Source organism: Sardina pilchardus, chromosome 16 (assembly GCF_963854185.1).
Source record: "Sardina pilchardus chromosome 16, fSarPil1.1, whole genome shotgun sequence".
NCBI lineage: Eukaryota > Metazoa > Chordata > Actinopteri > Clupeiformes > Clupeidae > Sardina > Sardina pilchardus.
This window is the reverse complement of record NC_085009.1, coordinates 2,510,243-2,529,272: the sequence shown is the minus strand read 5'-3', so window position 1 is coordinate 2,529,272 and position 19,030 is coordinate 2,510,243. Positions and strand designations below refer to the sequence as shown.

Below are 19,030 nucleotides of genomic sequence, written 5' to 3'. Positions count from 1 at the left end.
TCTCTGACCAAAAAAACTTATAAAACTCAACTGGTAGCCCATCAATTCCGGGAGCTTTCCCATTATCCATACCCATAAGGGCCGTGTGAAGTTCATTAAACGACAGGGGCTCCTCCAAAGCAGCCGCAGCTCCTTCGTCTACTTTAGGCAATCCATCATAAAAATCACTAGCTATAGCCCCCATGTCGGTAAGCTCACACTTATAAAGATCATCATAAAACTCCAACGCACGCTGACGGATACCAATTGGATCTGTGAGCTCCTGCCCAGAATCTGAAAGCAGGCAGCGGATGAGCCTACCCTGACCATTCTTTTTCTCCAACCCAAAGAAGAACTTAGAGGGTGCGTCCATATGTGTGACACACTGGAACCTAGAACGCACCAGGGCCCCCTGAGCTCTAGCATCCAACAAGTCGGACAACATGCCCTTTTTCTGCCGTAATGCCGTAGTATGTTCAACACATCCATCGGATGCTACCAGTTCTTGAAGGTCTAGGATGTCCTGTTCAAGAACTGTCATGGCACGAGCCATGTTTGTCGTGACATTCAGTGTATACTGTTGGCAAAGCTGTTTAATCTGCATTTTTCCACAGTCCCACCACTGCTGTGGTGAGGAATAAGTCCCCTTTTCCTTCTGAAACGTTCCCCCAAAAAAAGTGAAAATATCCACAAAGTGCTTGTCATCTAACAAAGAAGAATTAAAGTGCCAATAGGCACTCTTTGGCTTAATTGGGTCAATATTCACACAACAAATGACTGCACTATGATCAGAAAAGCTGACCGGGGCTATAGTGCACGACTTAACAGAGCTTATTTGATGTCCAAAAACATATAACCTATCCAATCTCGCAAGAGATACATAATTATGCCTGCTATGCACCCATGTATATTGCCTAGCCGTCTGGTGGAGGTGTCGCCAGACATCACAAAGGTCATTAGCCTCAATCATTCGCACAAGAGCCCTTTGGGAAGCAGAGTGAGGCTCTGTGTGGTTCCTGTCCAAGCCATCATTCTCAGTACAGTTAAAGTCACCACCCAGAAACAACAGACCATCTGTACCTAAATTCCCCAAAACAGTTCCTATCGTATCCAAAAACAAAACCCTCTCAGGCCCCAGTGTAGGCGCGTAAATGTTCAAAAAAACCATGGTAACGCCGTCAAAGGTGGCCACAACCTTCAAACACCGTCCCTGAACAATCTCATCTGCCTCATAACGAAGCGGCATAGAGGTCTTCGAAAAAAGGATAGCCACGCCCCCAGACACCGAGGACTTGTGGCTCAGCACAGACAGACCATCCCACTCCCTTGCCCAATCGATCCCATTATCTCCATCACTATGTGTTTCCTGCACAAAACACACGTCTATACGGCGCAACTTCAGAAACTCAAAAAGCATCATCCTTTTCTTAATGTCCCTTGCACCGTTTAAATTAATAGTTCCAATAGTAAAGTTCCTCATAATGTTATAAGAAAACTAGGGGGAGATGTATGTTGACCATAGTCGAAAAAAAAAAAACAGTATCACTCAGAAGCTTTTCCACTACGCAGTTGTTTACGAATCTGGCTAACCTTTGCCCGAAGCCGATAAAAATCCGGCTTCGGAATGACACCCTCCCTCATCCAGAAAATCGCGTCTCTAACAAACTGGGGGAGATCGGGAAAGTGTTCCCCAAAGTCAACTCCTCTTTCCCCTTTGTGGGCTCTAAGGAAATCAATTATCACTTCAGATTTATAAACGGTGTGTGACGCATCAGACTGCGAACACTCAGACCAGCTAGAGTCTCCAGTGAAGTTCTCATCAGTGTCAGAGGCACCCACGCTATCCTCCCCCTTCACCACTTTGTTTGCGTTCTTCAAAGTTCTCTGGGACTTCCTCTTTCTATCCGGTACCTTAAACTGTACATCAGCCTCCATATCGGTAACAATTCCCGCAATTAGCTGATCTAACTGTTCGGCCTGCCTAACAGGCTGAGGCTGAGGCTGAGGCTGAGGGGGGCGAGTAGTGTCGGGCTCGAGTGAAATAAGATTCGCAATTTTGCAGTTTGCTGTCATAGAATCAACCTCAGGCTGATCCACCTGGACAGCCCCCCCATCAACGACGTCGGTGACGGGCTCAGTGTCGGCAGACCCACTCGGACCCTGCTCCGCGGGAGCTGGTGGAGTGTCGGCAGAGGGGACGGGCTCATCATTAGAAACAGTAGTAGGGGGAGCATCCTCCTTGGGAACATTAAGTGCATCGCTCGATGCGGGAGGGTCAGCTGCGCGGCTGGTAGGCTCTACCGTAGCCGCTTCCCCCTGATCAGTGACCGGGGTCGGCAGCCTGGCGGCCACTGACTGCTCTTTAGGGCAGTCGCGCTTTAGATGTCCGACCATGCCGCAACCAAAGCACTTCAGTGCCACATTCGAAGTCACATAAACGACATAGTCAAAATCATCACTCTTGAATTTTATCGCTAAGTCCAGCTCACTTTGCCCATGATTTAAAACCATATAAACTTGTCTCCTGAAAGACAAAAGGTGTTTGAGCAACGGCGACTTGCAACCAGCGGGGATCTTTCTAATTGGAGACACCAATTTTCCGAAACGTGATAATTCACGAGCAATATGCTCATCCTTGAGAAACGGAGGGACATTTGACAAAATTATTTTCCGTGAGGGGCTACTCAAGGAGAGAACAGGTGTCAGGGAACCCCTAATTACCACACCGCATTGAATGGCCTCGTTCGCCTTCTCAACAGAACTTAGAAATAAAACAATTGCTCGATTCATACGTGAGGCAGAGACAACATGCTCGTGCCCTACGACTCCTCCGATAGCTAGACTACACTCCTCTATACTGACATCAGAATCCACCTTGATGCCGTGGCGTCTAGTCAAACTTTCGAAATCCATTGTTCTCCCGAGATGCGGGCCGCCCAGCAAACGCCGGAGCGCACCTCCGCAAAAAGCCAAGAACACGCTAAGAGTAACTACAAAACCAACAAACTAAGAAAAATAGCCAAAAGGGCAACACACAGAAGATAGTTATAAATTCAGAGTTAGAAAAAAGAGAAAGTTTTTAGCCAGAGACGGCTATACCACTCACGCGTCTCACTCGCAGCACTCCGCCCACTCGCTCGCACATGCGCTCAGAGAGAGAGAGAGAGAGAGAGAGAGAGAGAGAGAGAGAGAGAGAGAGAGAGAGAGAGAGAGAGAGAGAGAGAGAGAGAGAGAGAGAGAGAGAGAGAGAGAGAGAGAGAGAGAGAGAGAGAGAGAGAGAGAGAGAGAGAGAGAGAGAGAGAGCCCCCATCTTGTTATGATTACGGCTCCAAATGCATGGCTCTATGCTTTGGGCAAACATTAACAGTGACGTTTATGTGTTCCTGTGAGTGGCCTAACTGTATATATGATTGCCTGTGTAATGTGTTAGTGTTGGTGTGCAGTGTGTGTCTGTGTGTGTATGTTTGTGTGTGTGTGTGTGTAGTGTATATGTGTGTATGTGTATGTGTGTGCGTACTGCATGTGTGTGTGTGTGTGTGTGTGTGTGTGTGCAGTGCGTGTGTGTGTGTGTGTGTGTGTGTGTGTGTGTGTGTGTGTGTGTGTGTGTGTGTGTGCAGTGCGTGTGTGTGTGTGTGTGTTTCTATGTGTGCTTGTGTGTTTGACAGACAGGCTCTGCTGGCGTGCAGCAAACTCCCACTCCAGGCTCTGTGAGAGCAGACATGGGGATATCCTGTAATGAGCAATTTCATCCATGCACGACTGGAACTCTTCTTGGCAGGCTCTCACATCGTCCGGCGTGCGTGCCTCCCCTCTCCTCACTCGCCACTTTAACTCGTGACTCTCTCTTTCTCCCCCTCTCTCTCTCTGTCTCTCTTTCTTTCTCTCTTCTCTTCTGTTTCTCCTGCTCCCTTTCTCTCCCCCTGCTCCTGCAGGTCCAGTGGTGCTGGAACACTCGGCTGGACTCTGGGCTTGAGCCCTCTGCTGATTGCAACGGTCAGCCGTGCCCCTCTGAGCCCATCGATCTCTCTCCAGTCGACAGCGTGAAGTCACCCCTGACCAGCTGTCCCCGCAGTAGGAGCCTCTTCCAAAAGTTATGGTCTGGGACCAGCGTCTCTGGATCCAGATCCCAAAGGCAACAACACCCAGACGCAGACGCCCGCACTGATCAGAGATCAGAGTTCCAGCAAGAGCCGGATGTCCAAGCCATGATCCAAGTGACCCCCCCCCCCCCCCCTCACTTCCATCCACTCGCTGGCGGGCACAAGTGACCGAGGCTCTGTTGCGGAGACAATGCGCTGATGTCATGACGGAACGGATGCTGCAAAAGTCGCTGATGTCATCATCCGTGACCTCATGTTGCCTCCTGGGACTCTGGCGTGCGAGAGGGGGGTGGGTGGTGTGGAAAACCGTGGGCTGGAAAAGACGTGGATATCCTGTTTCTGAGTTGCCCAGTGCCTGGACAGTGGACACTCCCGTTTTTAATGGCATGTGTGATTACAGCGAGCACACTCGCCCGGGTCCTGAGGAGAAACCGACTCCCAGGCGCAGCTCCAGCAAAAACACCATTTGCATTCTCATGGCGCTGGTTATTCCGACATGTATCCCCATAACATCACAATCATTACACATATCACACACATTACTGCTGCTGGAGCTGTTACTCTGTACATTTGGTGTTTAAATGCGTTTAAATGGCATTGTTGTGCCACCAAATGCATTTTTATACCAGGCATGTATCCATACACAATCAAATGAAAAGTTACGGTTAGTCTGCACAGCTGACAGTTAAATGGAAATATTGTGAGGGGAGGAAAAAAAAAGCAGAAAATTCTGGGAGACTCTCCAAGGGGAGTAAATGTCCAAATCCCCAAGAGCTTCCAGTCAACAGGGCGGCACTCGCCCTTAGACAAAGCCACCGTTCAGTCATCGTTTGGAGAAGCCTCTCCACCCCGAGTGGAAGACAGGGAGACGAAAGACCCGTGGAAGAGGAAGAGGAAGAGGAGAAGAGCTGTCTTTAAATAGCCTGGAAGTTGTTATTGGGCACAACTCAAGGCAAGGTTGTAACATACTTCTCATACTGTATCATAGTCAGCAGTGGAAGCAATTCATTTAGACTTCTGCTGTAAATTCATTCAAGTATCAGAAATGGCAAACTATTACATCCCGGAGGTGTCATTTGCTAAATTGTGTTCTTATTTTAGTAAATTGTGCTCTCATTTTATTTTTTATAGAATGAATGCACAATTTAGTCAAATGAGTGCACTATTTAGGGAAACGAGTGCACTGTGTAATAAAACGAATGCACATTGTGAGCACAATCTAGTGTCATTTAGAAAACAGAGTGCATGAGTTAGTGAAGCAAATGCAAATTTGCTTTTTGCTTGCACACACACACACACACACACACACACACACACACACACACACACACACACACACACACACTCACACTCACACTCACACTCACACTCACACTCACACTCACACTCACACACACACTCACACTCACACTCACACTCACACACAAAAAGTGGATCAAGCCTAGTCCTAGGTTAAACCTAGGTTTGTTGGTTTCCAACAGTTTTTTATTTTTCATTCTATATTCTTTTAGTCTAGAATCAGACTTAATCCATGAATGGGAAAGCTACCCTATTTGCCAGTTTCCTGTATATTGCTTAAACCTAGTCCCAGACTGAAAGAAAACTTCAATCTCCATCAAAACAAGAGCTTTTAGTATAGGACTAGATTGAATCCATGTTCTAGACACAGGCCATGTGTATGTTTGTTGATTAAACTGTACATGTGCTTAAAGTCATATTCAAGTTTACATGCAGTAATAATAAGGCTGAGAAGGATGAACTCAAGGCCTGAAACTATCCTGCTAAAAAGCTTGACCAGCTTATACTGTAGTCCCCTGCTGACATGCATTATGCAAGTTGCCATGTTTTTAATAACTTCAGTCCAGCACAAAAGATTCGTGAGAGTGTAATAAAAAACTTCCACTTCCACAGCACGATACAGCCAAGCGTATTGCCAAAAGACGCCAGTTCTGAATGCTAGCAGACTTTAATCGGCACCAACTGTGCTGGTGGTATTTGCAAGTGCATAAGCAGGCGCTATTGCATGCCCTGTAGCTCGCTAGTTTTAGACCAGAAGACCTGCTGCATTAAATTAATATTAATCATAATATTATTGCACGAATCAACCCCTCACAGTTGTGAAAACATCTTTAAAGCATAAAGAGTGCCTCTGCTCGGCGTTTGCTAGCGCTAGTTGTTTGGCCTTGGCCTTGGCCTCGGCAAAGCAGATCCGTTTGAGACGAGGGGTGCCGCCAGGTCCGCTAGGCGCGCTGGAGATGAGGGTACGGCTGGCTCCTGTCCGTCCAAGAGCAACGAGACGACAGACCCCTTCCACGGGAGGAGAAGCACTTAAAAAGCGCACCTTGCCCCCGGCCACTCATATTTCCCCTGGCAGAAGAAGTTTCCTACAGCTGAAGGACTTAGAGGGAAAAGAAAAAAGAACTGAAAGAGGCAGGCAGAAGGGAAGGAGAGAGAGAAAGAGGGACGAAGAGAGAGCAGAAGTCAAATGGCAGACCTCCAACAATATCAACTCTACAGGCGGGTAGTCTGATGAGGAGGAACAGAGAGAGAGAGAGAGAGAGAGAGAGAGAGAGAGAGAGAGAGAACAATCGAGCCCTCATCTGTTCTCCCCTGTTGAGTCATGCAGAACGTTCAGCTGTTCCTCTCGGACGTCTGTCTATCTGTTACAGCAACAATAAAGTGATATATTTTTAAAAAATGGCCCAACACCCCCACCCCCCTCCTGGGCCTTGCCTCCCACCTCACTTCCGAAAAAAAGAGCCTCCTCTCTGTCCCTCTTTTTTTTTCCATCTGTGAGATAGTTTTCTCCATCCTCCTACCGTGAGCAGACGTAAAGCCGACATTTTTTGTAGGGCTCCAGACTCTCTCGGGCCCAGTAAGCCCCTCTTGACCTGCACATAGAAACAGATGTAGCCTCCAGTTGATTCCTGAGCGGAGCCAACATCAAGCCCCTTCCACAGATGCACAAGTGCCACGTGTTCACATTTCTGGGTGAGAGGGGGAGTGAAAAGACAATAAGTACACAAACTAGGCAAAATGCACAGCAGTGTATAATATTAGATACAATATTGTTAGACATATTGTCACAGATGTACTCTGAAGGATCCCATTCCACTGGGTGGGAATCAGTGAAAATAAGATAAATGAAACAGGCCTATATTGTCCATTCCAAGAAGGGTGAATGATAACATTTCTGGTGGAAAAAGACAAAGGTAAATTTTAATCAACTAAAAATGTAAGGATCTACAGTTTGTATACGCTGGCTGCCAGCTGATAGGGTGTGAAGCAGTGCCTGCGACTACTGTACAGTACCTGTGTCACACTAACACCCCTGAATCCAGTGGCTTAAGTTACGTTTTTGTCATTGAAAAATTCCTAAATTCCTTTTTCTAATCTGAAAGATCCCTGCCTGCATCACTACCTGTTCTGCATGATTCTTGAGCATGTGTGTACTTCCCACTACACTGATAAGTGAATAAACACCCACCTTAACCCTCTGGAGTCTAAATCCCCCCTGGGGATTTGAAAAACTGTTCCAAACACACATCTCAATCTCTGCAAAGGTTTGTAGAAACATATAAGTGACACCATTAGAAACCTTTAATCAACTGGTTTCCAAATATATATCTTTTAAAAGAGAATGTATCAATGGCACTTTGTAAAAACAATAAAATCCCAGGATTTCAGTCCTCTCACCTTCTGCAGGCCCATTCAAAATGCCCGTTCACCTTAATTTGCATTTGAAAGAGACACTCACTAAGTGACCCATTTAGTCTGACTTTTTTCAAATTTGTAGTAAAACTACAGAACATTTTTGAATGTTCTTTTTAATTATATGGAGCCAACAACACCATAGTTTTCAAGGTTCAAACCTCAATAGCCTTAGCTCGATATATTTATAGTGTGTTTTTGACCTTAGACCGCTGACATTTAAAAATCATTTTTTTTTAAATAGTTGGGTTTACATTGAATTATAATAAAAGGTGATTTCATTACATCCACTTTACTCTCATATACTGTAATTATTGAAGGGGACCTCTAGAATATAACCATATGTGCCACTTTTGCATAGATGTTTTTAGTTAGATGAAAAATGTAAAAATCTCAAGGTATAGCTGACTGCCTCAAAGTGCCTGAAAAGGCCCCGGACCTCCAAGTGTTAAACACCTTATAACCAGTTTCACAATGTGTGCCGTGTCCCCAAATGCCATCGACATGATGAAACATCAAAAAGATGACAACTAAGGGACCAGAATGCATAACCTTCACATGCAAACTGCAGAGATGCTGACTAATAGTGTTGCAGTCCAACTGCTGGTGTTGCTGTTCTCTGTGTGTGGAGCTCAGGGTCAGAGTGCCCAGACTGAAGCCCAGACAGGGAGCCAGGGCACTGGAGCTGCTACAGCTGCACTCACTACCCAGTTGGATGTCTGGACTGAGCTGAACCAACTCAGAGACACGGTGGAAAAGCTTGGGACTGTCGTGGTGGAACTACACCACACCACTACACTATGGTCAACGACATACGCCTCAATACAGATGCTGATAAAGCATTGGTGCTTGTGTTGTTGGACCTCAGTGCAGCGTTTGACACCGTTGATCACTGTATTTTACTCAAGCGACTAGAAAATTGAGTTGGTTTCTCAGGTGCGGTTCTCAAGTGGCTAGCATCCTACCTTCAAGGCAGAGGTTTTTATGTTGCAGTGGGAAATTGTACCTCAGCACCCACATCTCTACCATGTGGAGTCCCCCAAGGTTCAATTCTGGGCCCACTTCTTTTTAACCTCTATATGCTCCCACTTGGACAAATTGTAAAGAATAACCATATTTCCTACCATAGCTATGCTGATGACAAGCAAATCTACCTAGCCTTGTCGCCTAATGACTATTAACCCCTCGAATCTTTATGTACCTGCATTGAGCAAATGAATAACTGGATGTCACACAACTTCCTCCAAATAAACAAAGACACAACTGAAATAATATTTTTTTGGTAAAAAAGAGGAAAGGTATAGGATTGCCACCATCCTTGAAAATAAAAACCTTCATACAAAAGATATGGCTAGAAACCTTGGTGTCCTGATAGACAGTGATTTAAATTTTAACAGCCACATGAAAGCAATTACTGCTTATGAAAGCAAAGTCTGCATTTTACCATCTTAAAAATATTGCCAGGCTTAGGGGTTTTATGTCCAAAGACGACCTTGAAAAACTAGTTCATGCTTTTATTTCCAGTAGTTGACTACCCAGATAGCAAAACTACACTGGGACGGAACTGGGCCACATCTACCACAACATTCGGCACGGATTTGCATAATGGACCTGATCCGGCGTCCAAACGCACATCGGTCCAAAATTGTTTTGGATCCGTTTGACGGATCTGCGGCAGATATGAACTTGCACTCGTCCAGGTCCATCCCAGATAGCAAAACACACCTACCACGACATCCGGCACGGATCTGAATACTGGACCTGATCCGGCGTCCAAACGCACATCGGTCCAAAATTGTTTTGGATCCGTTTTACTGATCTGGTGCTAATAAGGGCTAAGATTGCTCCCAACAAACAAGATAACGTCCCGGCGATGATTCAGAGCATTTTAAAGAACGTATTTCTCACCGCGACGTAAAAGAGGAAAACTGTCATTACCTGGACTTTCAGCCAACCTACTTCTGTGCCGTTTAGCTTTCCCCCCCACCTCAAGTAGTTTTATCACGGATTACATGGCGTTCGGTGATTATTCATGGAAGTGAAACACCTGTCATTACTGCTGAGCAGACATTGGCCTACAGCAATGGTTAGCAATTACGTACATTAATTGATTATATGATATTCATTTGTCTTACCCGTGAATGCGACTTGTAGAATGATGATCACGTCCAGATGATTTATACACTTCTGAGTTAGCTGGATATTTATACCCGTTTAGGTCTGATACTTTCACGACTACGGTGTATTTTCCCCCTAATAAATTACTAAGTCAATGGTCATATCTAGTAATGTTATTGTTCAAAACATCAGTGGAGTAGGTTAGCCTATAAGCTAAGTCCCAACCACATTGTTTCAAAATTCAAAACTAATATTTGCAATGCATGCTGGGAAGCAAACCTCAACAAAGTAGGCCTACACAAAATATAGTTAAAGTTATCAGAGAAGTTATATTTTATATCTAAACCATGAGGTTTATAAAGACATCAAATTGTGATAAGCAGTATCCTCAATTCTTCTGCAAAGTTTTTTTTTATAGTGGTGACCAGTTGGGGATGTTGTGAATATCTGCCTAAAGTCATATGTAATATGGGACCTGTAGGCTATTGCAGATCCGTACCACACACAAGAAGCGGACCCGTACCACACATAAGAGGCAGAACCGCATTGCAGATCCGTACCACACAATAAGCGGACCCGTACCACACACAAGAAAAGTACCACACACAAAAAAAGTATATATACTATTCTAAGAGGCCGTACCACACACACAAAAAAGTATATATTCTATTCTAAGAGGCGGAACCGTATTGCAGATCCGTACCACACACAATAAGCGAACCCGTAGGTCCGCTTCTTGTGTGTGGTACGGATCTGCCATACGGGTCCGCTTATTGTGTGTGGTAGGCCTACGGATTTGCAATACGGGTCCGTGGTACGGGTCTGCTTCTTGTGTGTGGTACGGATCTGCAATAGGGCTCGGGCACACGCATATAGCCACCATGTTGGTAGCGTACCGAACGTAATATCCATTCATTCAGATGCAGAAGACAAGAAGCAGAAATATAGTATTAGCGATTCTTTTCCTCTTGCGATCGTGGGTTGCGCTGTTACACCCCACTACACAGCACCAAGAAGGCAAAAACTAAGTAACAGGAACACACCACCATACCATAGTAATCCATAGTAAACTAAGGAGTGAGGCTGCCAATATGGCTGTGCCCGTGAAGTTTTCACGTCATGATCCCGAGCCCTATTCATGGGTTTCATCAGGTCCCTTTCCACAGGTGTATACAATCAAGCACCTTAATTATCAATGCAGACTGCATGGTGCTTGATACACCTGTGCAAAGGGACCTGATGAAACCCATGAATACGGGTCCGCTTCATGTGTGTGGTACGGATCTGCAATACGGGTCCGCTTGTGTGTGTAGTACGGGTCTGCTTGTTGTGTGTAGTACGGATCAGCAATACGGGTCTGCTTATTGAGTGTGCTAAGGGTCCCCTTATTCTGTGTGGTACGGATCTGCAATACGGGACCGCTTATTAGGTGAGGTACAGGTCCGCTTATTTTGTGTTGTACGGATCTTCAATACGGGTCCGCTTATTGTGTGTGGTACGGGTCTGCTTATTGTGTGTGGTACGGATCTGCAATACGGGTCTGCTTATTGGGTGTGGTAGGGGTCCGCTTATTCTGTGTTCTACGGATCTTCGATACGGGTCCGCTTATTGGGTGTGATAGGGGTCCGCTTATTCTGTGTTGTACGGATCTGCAACACGAGTCCGCTTATTGGGTGTGGGCTACATCTGGCCCACAGTCAGATACCGTAGGTCCGCTACATACGGATCTAAAGGCTTTCATGCGGATCCGGCCCAAAGGAAATTGCTATCTGGGTACTGCAATAGGCTGTTCACGAGTCTCCCAAAAAAGACCCTCAAACAGCTCCAAATGATACAAAATGCAGCAGCAAGAATACTCGCAAAAGCAAAGCGAACAGAGCATATAACCCCTATTTTAAAGTCACTCCACTGGCTCCCAGTGAGTTTTAGGATTGATTTTAAAGCATTACTGCTGGTTTTTAAATCACTTAATGGGATAGGGCCAAGGTATCTAATAGACATGTTTCAGCGGTATATACAACCCACTCAGATCACAACAAAAGTTAATTTTAGACAAACCCATTGTGAGTACTAAACATGGTGAAGCAGCACTCAGCTACTATGCTCTCACCTTTGGAACCAACTTCCAGAACGCATTCAGAAGGCCCCAACACTCTCTTGTTGTGACTTAAGACTAAACTTTTTTCAGATGCCTTCTGTTAACTTACAATGGCTTTTAATGGTTTTTATTTACTTTTATTTATTCTTATTTCCATATTACATTTTATTTTATGTCTATGTTCTTATGCTTTTTACTATGTTTATGTTTGTTAAACTATTTTACTTATTTGATGTTTTTACTTATTTTATGTTTTATTATCTTTTAATTATTTTACACCTGGACTTATGGTTAGTTTTAATGACCATTATGTTTTGACTGAGTGACTATTTATGTAACTGTGTGTGAAGCACTTTGAATAGCACCAATGTATGAATTGTGCGATATAAATAAATTGCCTTAATTGCCTTGCCTTACAGTACAGTAAAAGTCAGATGGAGAAAGCAGAGGCCAAAATGGAAGATCTACAAGTGCAGAACACAGCACAAGAGGCAGAGCTGACGGTAGTGAAGACAAGACTGGCCATAAGTGAGACTGAGATGGAGGATCTGAAGGGAGAGAACAAAGCCCTGGAGGCAGTCATGACTAATGTTATTCCGCCACACAATATAGTTATCCCTCTTACCTGCTTATAAATGCACCACATTTTATTTTGTCTCACCATACTTGTTCGTGAAAACATGGAAGTGTTTGGTTGCTTCTAACTTCATCTCTGTTTGGATCCTAATGAATGTATTGGGCTAGCTAAGTGCTATCACCGTAGCGCCGCACAACAGAGCCAGTGAGTGCACACATTGAAATGTGAGAGGTATGTATCAACTCGTCTTAGTTATGGGAATAACATAGTTTAATATGAAAAAAACGGTGAAGTGTTGCTTTAAGCGACCTTGGGTACTATGAAAGGCGCTATATAAGTCCAAGTTATTATTATTATTATTATTATTATTATTACATGATGATGTGGGGCTATTTTAAGTCCGAAGGCCAAGGGAACTTCAGGATGCATAGGATCCTGGATCCGTGAAACAACTGGCCTTTACAAATAAACATCTGCCTGCCTCTATGGGAACATAACATAGGGGTGTACTCACATATGCCCCCTGTATTTTAAGGAAGAACAGTTATCTATTTACAAGACATCATTCATTCACAAAGAAAGTTGGTGTACTTAAAGGTTGGATTTTTCCTCATTTATTTAATTAATGCATTAAGATCACTTCCTAAAAGATGATTCCAAAAGATATTCCGAGCACTGTATAATCTCAAAAGTTATTACACTGTAGCTGTTGCAGACATTGTAACAATATAAATTGTGCTGTCAATACTTACACACAAAAAATAATAGCATGCCTGTTTAATGCCTGACATGCACAAAGGGGTGTTGAAAACTGAAGCTCAGTAGAGAGGTAGAGTAGGTTTGTATTTTCCCACAACACTGATAACTGAATAAACATAGCCTGACTGGTGAACACCATATTCACAGGTTGACTAAACCCTGAACTTAATTTGACCCCTAAGGAGATGAAATATCTAGTATCTGATTCAAAGACCAACTTACCCATACAAATCTGGAGATTGATGGCTGAGGCTCATTACTTGTACATTTTAACAGTGATATAGAAAGATATAAGTTGTGGGAGATGGTGCTAGTGATATGAACATCACAGAGGAAAGATTTAGGATTAATTCCAGGGTATAAGACACTTGCAACATTGGCCACTGAAATTGGTAACTCTTCAGGCCCAGCAATATCCATCCTTCAGTGTGAAACTTCACCACAAGGGGTCAGTAAGTGTATTGCCACCATTCCGACCTTTTATCTTCAGTTTCAATCATTCCATATACTTGTTGATTTTCCTCACCACATTTCCTCCATACAAACATAATACACACACACACACACACTGTGTGTGTGTGTGTGTGTGTGTGTGTGTGCAACTACAAAAATCATGTTCTTGGCCATCACGCTGTGCCTCTAGGCTCAGGAGGGGGGAGTCACCATCTGAACTTCCTGCTGATTTATGTTGTTTAAGTTTATGTTGTCTTGCTGTGATGAGCTCTGAGTGGCTGTGCTGGAAATTGTGCTTATAAATAAATGGATCTTACCTTACATGCAAACCATCCTGTAGAGGGCTCTGATGAGTTAGGATTCGAGGACCCAAAAATTGTCCATGCCTACACATCACTTTGCCTCTCACCCTGTCATGAATTTTCCCTCACAATCACACCATGTGAGTGAACCCTGAGTTTGGTGTGAAGTGCACCTGGAGTGAGTGATAGGTGGACAGGGAAGTTGGTGGAACGCAGCACAGCCTTGCTTTGATTTATGTTCAGCATCGGACTTGTTTGAGGCTGTGAGTGAATGTCCTAAATGTACTGTCTAGATGCAAGTCTGGGAGGGCCTGGCCAGTCTTTTGTTGGGAGAGAGTGTTGCACTCTATTCTGTGCACACGGCACAGTAGCTTGTGTTGGCGTGAACTCTGAAAAGATCACAAGAGACAAATGTGTGTTTGTGTTCCAAAACATGCGTCTATACCAACTCTGGCTAATATCACTCCGCTTTGTTTCAGCAACATATAGCCTACTCTGGATGAGTGAAGATCCTGAGGTGATTAATTTACAGTGTGGTCAGAGACAGGTGTCTGGCTGCGGTCTGAGTGCTTCTAACTGGGCTGTGAGCAGGAAAAAAAATGATGGAAGAAAAAACCATCTTGCTGGCCTTTGGAGTTTCTCTTGGATACCTCAGAGGAAACTTAAGATCCATCACGGAGGAATTGTGGAGAGCTTTGGAAGACAAATTAAATGAGGACCAATCCAATTAGAATCACAACAGAAAATCTAGTGCTTACTTAGGTCATCCATTAGGAATGGCTTGCTGGAGAAGGAAAAAAAATGCACCTGTGCTGTTACAACTGGCTGCGGCCCCAGACAGCAATGGAAAAATGACACAGTTGAAAAGAGACATGTGGAATGTGCTGCCAAGAAGCAACGCGCCACATCTGTGAGAAAATGTAGGGTCTATGTGTGTCAGCAGCAATAGATTATGTAAACAGATATTAGGCCTACCAATAACAACAACAACAACAACAAAACAACTAACATGTAAAACTTACAGAAGTAAACTGGTCTTAGTTATATGGATCAATATAGTAATTGCTTAACCCTTATGTTGTGTTCTGGACAAAAAATAACCGCTTTGACACTTCAGTCTTTCATAAAAAAAATTTTTTTAAAAATTAACTAGGCTACATTGTTTTGTTGTCACATTTGATTCACATTGGTGTCACATTTAATTCAGTGTAAGTGGGCCTTAAAACTAGAATACTAGCCATTATGATTGAATTCAACATCATGGCTATAATAAAAACTCCGGTGAGAAAAAGAGATGTCAGTTCAAGGGTTATGTATAGTTTGACCACTAGAGGGATCTCTAAGTACAACCAATCACAGACCAAGGACACACCCCTGTTCTAAAAATATTCCAACGTGTTAAAGAATGAATGGGGACAGCTGTTAACAATAATAATAATAATAATAATAATAATAATAATCTAATGATTAAGATACTATCTACAAAGATGACAGGACCCAATGTTTAAGCATCTGGGTATCACCTTTTAAGACAATAAAATCCTTTCGTTGAGTTGCGAAGGCTATTTTCATATTAAGACTGACAAGATAAATACCTTGGGGCAAATCTTCGACTGCCAACTATACCTACTACAGCAGCAGCCTATGTTACATGAATCAACACAGCCACTGCGTTAACGTGACCGTGGATTGCGTGGATTTAAAGAGATTACCCTACCATCAAAAGAGGATGTAGCTTATTGCATCCAATTAGTTACCCAAGGTGATAGGTGATAGTGTTCAGTTGTAGCCTACATGCATTTTTTGTTAACACAGTCCCCCCGAGGAGAAGAATAGTCTGCACAAACCTGTGTTTCACGTAGTATGAAGCGACGCACAGCAGCCTAGTAGTAGCCTGGTAATCTCGGGGATGTTACACAATGTTGACAGCCAGGGGGAAGCGTTGTACAGTGCTTACTGTAGACTACAACCAGGAAGCGAGCGTCAGAAAAAGTATCTCAACCCGTGCCGTGCTGAAGCGTCAGTAGAGGTACAGGGCGGCTGGTTTCAACTTCAACCGTCAACCATCACAAAGTGTGTCAAACCTCTGCTCGAGTCGGAGACAGGTGCTGGAAGCAAACGGTGGCCATTTATCTAGACTATAGGGTTGCGTGCGGTCACTTTAATCGGGTTTCAAAGACATAGTATAGCTTACACGCACGGAGAAAGAAGAAGACTTGGAGAAGATTCACTTTTCGCCTCCGTCTCTCACATCATGGCTACAACAACCTGTACCAGGTTTACTGATGAATATCAGCTCTACGAGGAGTTGGGAAAGTAAGTTTCCAAAATTATGACGTGTGTAAAAATCGGCAACTTTGCTGACAATTTGATTGACTCTCACAACAGTGTTTCTTTTGAACTGCGCTGTGGTTTGCTACCTGTCACCTGTTTGGAATGTATAACTTAACCGAAGCTACTGTATCCCCCAAACAGAATGTTTTGGACAGATTGATTTGACTAACTTTCAGGATTATTTAATTTCTGCTTATTCAGCGGTCCAGCTTTAGTTGGTTTACATGGTAGCAAACACTGCTTTCCCTCTCGAAGAGTCATTTGTCCTGGCGTCGGAATTCCCCTTAATAATAAGCCCATTTTCAGGACCAGAAAGTCATGCTTCGGAACATTGTCTGGCACAATTGATGATGTCTGTGTTAAGCTACTTCCCTCGCATTGTTGAGACTGCTTACAGGATGCGCTTTATTTATCTTTATTTAGAACACCAGTATTCTGAACGCATTCCAGTTGACAAGTGGCTTAACAGGATTGCTTCTGATAGGACATTCCTGCTTAGGTTTCACTGGAATAGAGGGGCAGACGTTTAGACCGACTCCTTGGTTACCAAACAATGCCGTGATCAGATGATCTTGTGAAATCCCTTAGTTTCCAAATATGCATTTGACCTGCAAAAAGAATGAGGAATGAATATTCAGCATACTCGGCATATTATGCAGGTCATTTTCATGTCATCAAGAAATGTATAGGCATTGTATGTAGGCTATAGCAGCTTTACTCTGTCACAAACCACAGTGCATCTGTGCATCACACGCATCTACTAACAGTCTGCTTATTTTGAAATGCAGAGGTGCCTTCTCTGTGGTCAGAAGATGCATGAAGATCTCCACCGGTCAGGAGTACGCTGCCAAAATCATCAACACCAAGAAGCTCTCTGCCAGAGGTGAGCAGTCTTGATTCTGAATCTGCATCCCACATAAAAAATGATTCACAATGAACCCTAATCCCCCCATACTTCTGGCAATAACACACTAGGCTACTGAGGGAAGAAGTCAGTCGACCCCAGTGTGTTTTTAAACATTTCCAGTTCCTCTCTGTAGTTGAATACCACAGGAATGTAAAACAGAAGTTAGTGAACTGTTAGTCAGTCTTGACTCGTTTTGACTCCGATGCATGTGGTCGCTAGTTAACTTCCCCGGACTGAAACTCAGCCTTCGGTCTCATTGAAGTGTTTTGTACGATCAGGGCATTATTTTTTGCCATCAACAATAATTGCTCATTTAAAAAGTAGCAGGTCTGTTGTGAATAGTACTCACCAGTTCACAATCAGATGCCACTTTTGGAACGGAAAAGAACAGATCTGGGAAAGATCCACCCCAGGTCTTATTGATTGGCTTTTTACTTGGCTTGAACTTCACCTGACCACATGGCATGGGCACAGTTCTATAAGCTGCATGACTGATGCCAGTAATCAGAAGTCATGCAGAGAGCATGGCCTGTTCTATTGGACATCATTTACAGTATGTATCTAAAAGTGAGATTTTATCCTGGGGATTCCCACCTTGTTATCAGTTCACAAAGCTGTAAGTCCTCGAGCTCTGTGTCTCGTCTAGTGCACAGCTGTACATCAGCTGCAAGGGGCACTTTCGGTGTTGCGAGCGCACCTGTCAATAGCATAGGAGGGACCTCTGACTCAGAGTCTACTTGCTCTTTCATGCCTCTCAAAAGCAGCGGTGTGGAGAGACACTGCGTAGGACTGAGCCGCCATGGCTGTCTGTGGCTCTGTGCTCGCTGATGTGTGCGGCGATTGTCAGGCTTGCAGAGAGATGCAGAGGTGTCTTTGGACAGGTTTGTCAGGGAGAGGCGATGGAAGAGATGAGGAGGTGAGAACTTGCACATGTGAAAGAGAAATAACGTAGTTCTGAAGGTTGGATGGTGAATAGAAGATACAGATGGTTGGATAATCATGATGGATAGATAGAATACAGATGGAGGGATAAACTGTCAGATAGATGGATTAACTCCTGGGTTTTTGTTGTTGTTTTGTATTGGTTGTAATTTAAGGCATGACAAGATAAATGACTGAATAGTGGGACACCGAACAACCACAATGGTCACGTTTAAGGAACAAAACGAATTCACGGCGGTCATCTGAGTATAATTTCTGAGTAGAAATTAATGGAGGAATTGAGTTCTGGCAGTTAATGCTTTCAGAAATGATTTCCCTATCTGAAAAGGGGAACCACAGAATCAGTTCCATGCACAGGACTTTTACAAAGGATGTGCTGGTTCGAAAGGATTTGGCCTGTAACCCCCACCCCCCATAAACACACACACACACACACACACACACACACACATACACACACACACACACACACACACACACTCCCCCTTACATCCTCACAGTTTTTTTTCTGACCACTTCGTGCTGAAGGCTCTCAAAATGGGTCATGACATCAATGAAGGGTGTTTGAGTTGATGTATCTGCGTAAAGGAGCCTGGGGGACATTACTAGCCCAGTAACCCACTCCTGTTGTCTTGTGGGCTGCGTGGGGGTGGGCTGGGGCAGCCAGTAGCTCCCTCCTTATCCTCCACTGGTGGCGGATCAGATGATGATGTGTTGCAAAATAGCCTCATGTGAAAGCAGCAGGGTCTG

General features: G+C 44.1%; 1 protein-coding gene across 6 annotated transcripts in view; it reads left to right on the top strand.

The window, feature by feature from the left end:
* Positions 1–16,091: 16,091 nt before the first annotated feature.
* Positions 16,092–19,030, top strand: part of LOC134060353 (calcium/calmodulin-dependent protein kinase type II delta 1 chain) — a 98,336-nt gene continuing 95,397 nt past the window's right edge. For 3 of the 6 annotated variants that reach the window (XM_062517035.1, XM_062517033.1, XM_062517039.1), the window contains exons 1-2: positions 16,094–16,413; positions 17,220–17,314. In XM_062517035.1, coding sequence (XP_062373019.1) covers positions 16,352–16,413; positions 17,220–17,314 — 157 coding nt within the window. In that variant the 5' untranslated portion in view covers positions 16,094–16,351. Of the gene's footprint in view, positions 16,414–17,219; positions 17,315–19,030 lie in introns of all 6 variants that reach the window. The other 3 variants (XM_062517038.1, XM_062517037.1, XM_062517036.1) reach the window with 2 other exon arrangements.